This window comes from Protomyctophum parallelum (assembly GCF_964188405.1).
Source record: "Protomyctophum parallelum genome assembly, chromosome: 18".
NCBI lineage: Eukaryota > Metazoa > Chordata > Actinopteri > Myctophiformes > Myctophidae > Protomyctophum > Protomyctophum parallelum.
The window spans coordinates 14,049,383-14,056,955 of record NC_139716.1 but is presented as its reverse complement, the minus strand read 5'-3'; the positions used below and the strand labels follow the sequence as shown (position 1 = coordinate 14,056,955).

Here is a 7,573-nt window from a genome sequence, read left to right as displayed (position 1 = left end):
TACATTTTTTTAGTTGTCTCAGCCAGCAGTGAGTCAGACAGAGTGAGTGAGTGGTGAATGATGGTGATGAAGATGTGATGGAGACTAGTTTGGAGCGCCCGGTGGGAAGGGAATGCGACCGAGCTACCGGCAAAAGCACACTGTGATTGATTCGGTGCCTCGGTGGTGGTGGGGGTCCTCCGAACCGGAGTTTCCTCCAGACAGAACCACCGGTTCCAGCCAGAACCACCCTGTCGGACCACCACGGGGTTCCACCAGGTTCCAGACCTTCCAGAGCCTACAGAGGAGAATAGGAAGGAATGGAGGAGGAGACGGTGGAGCAGCTCGTGTCCTTCACCCACATCCAGGTCCAGTTGAGCGGCGGCGCGCCGTGGGGCTTCACGCTGAAAGGAGGGCTGGAGCACGGAGAGCCCCTCATCATCACGAAAGTGAGTGGTTTAATGTGTGTGTGTGTGTGTGTGTGTGTGTGTGTGTGTGTGTGTCCTGATGATGATGTTGTGAGGTGGCGATTCTGGCTGCAGAACACAACAATGTGTGTGTGTGTTCTGCATTCTTGCATATATTTCAGTTCGCATGGCTATAGTATGGACGGGCAGCAGCAACGACTACCTACCGGTCACTTTTTGTCTGGAGGACTATTTTAAAAGTGTTTTTTTTCTTCATGCTGAAAAAGTTGACAAAACAAATAAGTCCACTCCTCTCCTGCCCAGGGGGAACTTTCTTTCCACTCTTAGCTACTATAGTAAAGGGACTGCAAGGCAAAGTCTGGCCTCAGTCAGTGAGTCAGTCAGTGTATCTTTCTTGAGACGCGAAGAGTGAGAAGTTTATTGTCCGAGACTAAAAAGCACATATCTTATCCGGGGCTCTCATCTGTGCTGCTGGCCTCTGGATGCTACAGTGTAGTCAGCTGTCAGTGTCTTGTACACCAGTGGTTCTCAAAGTTTTTCATGTCAAAGACCCCCAAATTGATACTTATTATCCCACATGATGGACCCCCATTTGAAAAGATATGCCAGGGACCCCCCCCCCCCCCCCATAAGAGAAGATTATATCAATCATTTTTCAGGGTTGACATGCATTATTAGGCCTCAGAGTCAGACCCCCATGTAATGCCATTTACATTTCTTGAATCCCAATTTATATTGCAAAATCAATATCAATCAATTTAACCATCCATTTGGTTCCCAACTATCATTTAGCTGGGGACCCCCTGGAACTCCCTCAAGGACCCCACTTTGAAAACCACTGCTGTACACAGAATAGACAGCCTAGAATCCAGTTCCCATAATCCAATTGTCCAGTCACTGATGTCATGGTAGCTATGAGCTGGCCTTGGCCATTCATTGAGTCAAGATGTTTCGGAGAGAAGTGGAATGGAATCTGTTCGAGGTGTTGCTGTCGTCATCACAGAGGTTCAAAAATGGCGTTGGTTGTTCAGAATCAGAAGACCTGATTTATTTGGTCAAATTCATTTGTATTTATTGAGGGGCGCTAGCCCCTCCTATAGAGATGCCATTGACAAGACAATGAATGGAGAATTTACGTCATGTGTGTCTGAGCAAATCGACATGTTACGTCATGATGATAAGAGCTATTTTCGTCCTACACAAAGTAGATAAGAGTTCCCCTCACTTCACACGGGTGTCACGTGGTCACACCTTTACGGACACAGGCACATTCAAATGCTAATATGGTGAGTGGCTTTTGTTTTGTTTTGACCTGCCAGGTAGATCGTAAAAGTTGCAGCCTTTCTTTCTCACTTTCTTTCTCGCAGCAAATTTTGATTTTAGTTTTAGTCATAGTCTCTCTTGAATAGTTTTCATTTAGTTTTAGTCACATTTTAGTCACCTGGAATGTTTTAGTGTTAAGTCTACCACAAGGTTTTAGTCGACTAAATCTACAGTTGATTTAGTCGAACAAAATGTATTTTGTCGGGCCTTGATGCCGTCGTAATAACTGTTTTTTTGCGACACGTTGTGAGCTTGTAGAGCAGCTATTTTCAGCATGCAACTAATTGTAAAATGACTTATACTGGATCTCTTGTCCACTAGTCCCTTCCTAACATTTTAGGCTACTTTTTAACTGTTGACGAAATTGTCATTATATTTAGTCTTAGTTTTTGTCATCATAGCTTAGTTTTCATTTAGTTTCCATGTAGTTTTCGTCAGTGGAAAAAGGTAGTCGACGAACATTTTTCGTCTCAGTTTCAGTCGACGAAATCAACACTGGTGCCCAACGGTACCCCCCAAAAAACCCTGCCAGTTACAAGAAGTATTCACCTCTGCTGGCAACTCACTGCAAACAATGGAGCATCTTGTTTAAAGCAGATGGAATAGAAGAATAGAATAGGTATGTGGCATCATGTGCATGCATGGGAGTGGATGGATGGATATCTTGCACATGACTGACTGTGGCGTTTTTTAATCAACCTATTTTGGCACCGAACCTTTCCCTAGTAGAACAATGGTTTTCAACCAGTGGCGCCCCGGGGACCACCAGTTCCAGGTGGTCCCCAGTTAATCCTAAATGATGGAGTTACATTATTGTTAAACATCTGCGTTACTTAATTTACAGGAAGTCTACACAATTAGAGAATGTGGAAGAATTGTCATTTTGATCAACGTTTGCCTGTTGTCTCTCCTAATGGTACTATAACATCAATACTGCATGGAATTGTGGACAAAATCTTATCCAACGACAAACAAAATATTCTTTAGTTTTGGGTCTGAGAGGCTAAATCTCATAAAAATGGTGGTTCCGTTGGCTCAAAAAAAAAAGCCCAATAAATAATGGACCTTGACGCGAGAAGAGTTGAAACCCAGTGCTCTAGAACACAGTAGTCTTGTGATAGATAGTTGAAAGGACACTATATATTATATAATAGTAACCCCATTGTTATTTCCTGCAGGGGAAGTTGTCCTCCAACGTCATTATTATTTAATCTGGCCCGGCGGGGCGCTGATAAGACGCCCCAGCCGGCCCGGTGGTGAATGTTCAGACTTCAGTTTGACACGATGGGGTCAGCCTTCCTCGGATGTTTCCGCCTCTGTGCGGTCCGCTGACCGGTGGGCCACGCTTCCACTGGGCGGGCCCCCCCCGTTCTCACGGTTATTAGTGTGTGTGAGTGTGTGAGTGAGTGATCTCTTCCACTATCGGTTGCCGCCAAATATGCCGAAGACGCTGTTACTTGTACCCCTGAAGGGTGTGTGTGTGTGGGGGGATTTGCCCGGGATTTGCCGATTGCATTCAAATGAATGATTAAAATGTGTGTGTGTGACTGTGTGTGTGTGTGTGCGGTGGTACTATGCGTGGCTTTGAATTGCTGTCAGTAATTATTGGGGGTAGGAAATCTCCTAACTAATTCGTTTTTGGCATAAATCAGTGCTATTGAACATCCTTTACGTCTGTGTGTTGTTTTGAAAATGTTGAACCAATGGAAAGTAGTAAAAAAAAAACTCCATTGGGTCCTCAAACTGTCTGCTAAAGCAGCTAACTCCACCACCTCTCCCCCTCTAAAACTGTCTGCTAAAGCAGCTAACTCCACCACCTCTCCCTCTCAATCTGTCTGCTAAAGCAGCTAACTCCACCACCTCTCCCCCTCTCAAACTGTCTGCTAAATCAGCTAACTGCACCACCTCTCTCCTTCTCATGGAAGTAATTGGCAATGTACAAAGTCACAACACCAACTTCCATGAGGCTGTGTGGCTTTGTTTTGAAAATATAAGGTTTTCTTCATTTCCTGAAAAAAATCTATTTTTCATTTCCTGGAAAAAAAACAAAACATTTTGGAGTTATTTGGTTTCTTCCCGACAGCAGATATATATATATATATATATATACACACACACCCCCCTTGGCACCCTCCCCCCTCTGCTTCTCCCCCCCCGTTTCTCTCTCTCTCTCTCTCTCTCTCTCTCTCTCTCTCTCTCTCTCTCTCTCTCTCTCTCTCTCTCTCTCTCTCTCTCTCTCTCTCTCTCTCTCTCTCTCTCTCTCTCTCTCTCTCTCTCTCGCCCACTCATTGAGAGCTTTCAGCGGTAGTAGCAGCAGAGTGTAACTGTAGGCCAGTGACATCTGTATTCACCGCAACAGGAGGGAGACTGGAAACACACACACACACACACACACACACACACACACACACACACACACACACACACACACACACACACACACACACACGGCCCCTGGGAAAATGTGACTGAGAGAGTGAGAGACTGCTGAAGGAGATAAAAATCAAACGGTGGTGGTGGTCTTATGGCTGCTTAGTGTCCAGTGGGTAGTTACAAACACACACACACACACACACACACACACACAAGTGCCCAGGCGCCGAATTCTGTCCTGGGAAATGTGTACAAGAAAGAGTCTGTATTTAATGATTAAGAGTATGTGTGTGTGTGTGATGCAGAGAGAGAGAGAGAGAGGGAGGGCATGGAATTGCATTTTGCTCATTCTTCTGAGTCTAACGTGTAATGGAAATAAGATCATTATCTTCATGTGAACTGTCATTCAGTGGCTGGCTGGCTGGATGACTGGTTGATTGGTTGGCTGGCTGGCTGGCTGACTGACTGACTGGCTGACTGACTGACTGACTGACTGACTGACTGACGTGTGTGCGTGTCATATTTGTATCACATGGTTCTTTCCTTCAGTCTATTTAAGTCGTGGTGTCTCTATTTAAGTCGTGGTGTCTTTCTGCATAGCATCACTGTCACCTGAATGAACGCAGTGTGCAGCTTCACTTCCATTCACAGACAGGAGACTGTGCACTAATGTCCTCCAGTGTGTGCGTGTGTTTGTGCACACTAATATCCTCCAATGTGTGCGTGTGTCTGTGCACACTAATATCCTCCAATGTGTGCGTGTGTCTGTGACTCTGTGCACACTAACATCCTCCAATGTGTGCGTGTGTCTGTGCACTAATATCCTCCAATGTGTGCGTGTGTCTGTGCACACTAACATCCTCCAATGTGTGCGTGTGTCTGTGCACTAATATCCTCCAATGTGTGCGTGTGTCTGTGCACACTAACATCCTCCAATGTGTGCGTGTGTCTGTGCACACTAACATCCTCCAATGTGTGCGTGTGTCTGTGCACTAATATCCTCCAATGTGTGCGTGTGTCTGTGCACACTAACATCCTCCAATGTGTGCGTGTGTCTGTGCACACTAACATCCTCCAATGTGTGCGTGTGTCTGTGCACTAATATCCTCCAATGTGTGCGTGTGTCTGTGCACTAATATCCTCCAATGTGTGCGTGTGTCTGTGCACTAATATCCTACAATGTGTGTGTGTGTGTTTGTGCGCACGAACAGTGTAGTTGGGCTGCGGAACAACTTTAGTTAGGAGAATGAGATCAGCTCTGACTGACTGGCATTATTATGAAGAGTATACAGTATTTCTCGTTTAAGATTAGTTTTTGGCTTTTGTGCCTTCATTGATAGAACACAGACACTGAAGATGGACAGGAAAGAGGGAGAGACATGCAGCAACGGTCGTCATGAACGGGACTCGAACACGCGGCGCGCTGTCTGTCAGGCCAGAGCCTACACGTGGCACGATGCGCCTGGACCGCTAGGCCAGCAGGCACCCCCCGGCACATACAGTATTTCTGTGTGTGACTGTGAGCATAAATTATGTTCTTCTTCAGCATGGCGACCTTTGAGGTTAAGTGTCGGTGTGTGTCTAAGGAGTAAGGACGGTCCTTCAAGTGTGTATGTATGTCTGTCGAGTCAACCTGCGAGAGAATACGTGTCTGTAAACTCTGTATGTAGACCTTAATGCGTGCACGAGTGCACACGTGTGTCCTTTTGAAAGATTGAGTCAGTGTGTGTGTGTGTGTGTGTGTGTGTGTGTGTGTGTGTGTGGTGTTTTGAGTGTCTATGAGAGGTGTGTGTGGGGGAGAGAGAGGGAGAGATGTAGGGGGAGGGGTTCAATGTGTCTGAGACAGCAGAGGGATGTAAGCCATTTGGTCAACATTCCACAGAGGGCAGAACAAATCACTAGTGTGTGTGTCTTATTTGTGGTCTGGGGAATGGGGGAATATTGTGTTTGATGCAACAGTAGGGTATGCATTCATGCCTACATACTGCTAGTATTAAACTTACAGTACATAGTACTGCATATGAATGAATGCAATTATATGTTGGGACTTGGTCGGAGGAAATATTTCCCCCCTGAGAACTCTATTGGATCTCATGATCAGTTAGTCAGTCTTTCAGCCAGCCAGCCAGTCAGCCAGCTATTATCTGTCATTTAGCTAGTTAGACAGTTAGTCAGTTGACCAGTCAGTCAGTCAGTCAGTCAGTCTAGACATCGTCTTGGCCAATACCTTTGTCAACGGTAAGGTAATTAACGGTAAGGTGATTAATGTGCAGCACTGAAAGTCCCCCTGCCCACATTGGCCACATGAGACGCCACACAACAGGCGCAGCAACATGACATACTGGACATCGGTGTCAAACCAAATATGAGCATAATCCTCTTAGACATTATACACCTTTTTTTAATGTAGGCATATCTGAGGCAACACGATTTGGGCCCAAATTATTTACATTGGTTTGCATGTGTTGTTCCATTGTTGTTAGTGCCAGGCGGTCTGCCGGGCCTCCTCATCAGTTATTTTCCAAGCCCACGTTTTTTCTAAATTAATGTAACTGTTGCTCCGTCACGTCCTTATACCACCACATTGAGACATCTTTTCAGCCATCAGAGATTAAAATAGGTTGCATTTTGCATCCCAAAACGCAGTTTATAGTTAAGGGACGCAATAAAACAACAACCAGTCTGCATCCACGGGATGCACTACTGTACTACTGTACTGTTTTTTTATTCTAGTTTATTTTGCTAGCTTTAGTTATAATAATAATTTCTTCTGTTTTCTACATGAATATAACCACACTATAACCATATAAAATAAAATGGGAATTAAATGCTGCAATTTGTAAAAAATGTAATATGACTCCTAACGTCGTTGAAGTGGGACTCATAAAATGTCCCTGGGACACATTTCTAAAAGACCATCCCTGCATCCCGGGACTCATTACATTGAAAACCTATTTACATCTCTGAGCCATGCAAATTTCCTCCCACAAATGATCATTCCAGTAAAGGTTCACATTTCCTTGGAAATCCACTTTCCTTGGTGGGGTTTGGAGTTGTACAAACCTCGGTTAAATTACAAATATCTTGCATCAGTGTGTCAGGCCCCTCTGTTTGCTCAGCCAGTTAGAAGGCAGTGTGTCAGGCCCTCTTATTGGCTCAGCCGGTCAGAAGGTCAGCCAAGCAACCAATCAGCTTCCCCTTTCAGTTAGTGGACCCGTTTGTAGGCTGTTTGTACATTCAATTAGTCTGTTAGCCAACCAGCCAGTCAAATTGCTTTTCCATTCAGTCAGTCTAGTAGGCAGGCAGGCAGGCAGTCGATTTACAAACACGGACCCCTTTTACCGACGGACCGGATGTTGTGAATGTGTGTGTAGCAGCTAACAATAGACACACCACTCTAGAGTCGATCGACAACAACGGGAGGTAAGAATAAATCTATCACGACTAGCGACTGGACCGTGGATGGCTGT

The 7,573-nt window shown here is 45.2% G+C and overlaps 1 protein-coding gene across 1 annotated transcript in view; it reads left to right on the top strand.

Moving 5' to 3' along the window:
• shroom4 (shroom family member 4) overlaps positions 1–7,573 on the top strand; it is a 97,323-nt gene continuing 89,750 nt past the window's right edge. Inside the window, exon 1 of the mRNA XM_083789418.1 lies at positions 1–428. Within this exon, the coding sequence (XP_083645544.1) occupies positions 300–428 (129 nt within the window). The 5' untranslated portion in view covers positions 1–299. The remainder of the gene's footprint in view (positions 429–7,573) is intronic.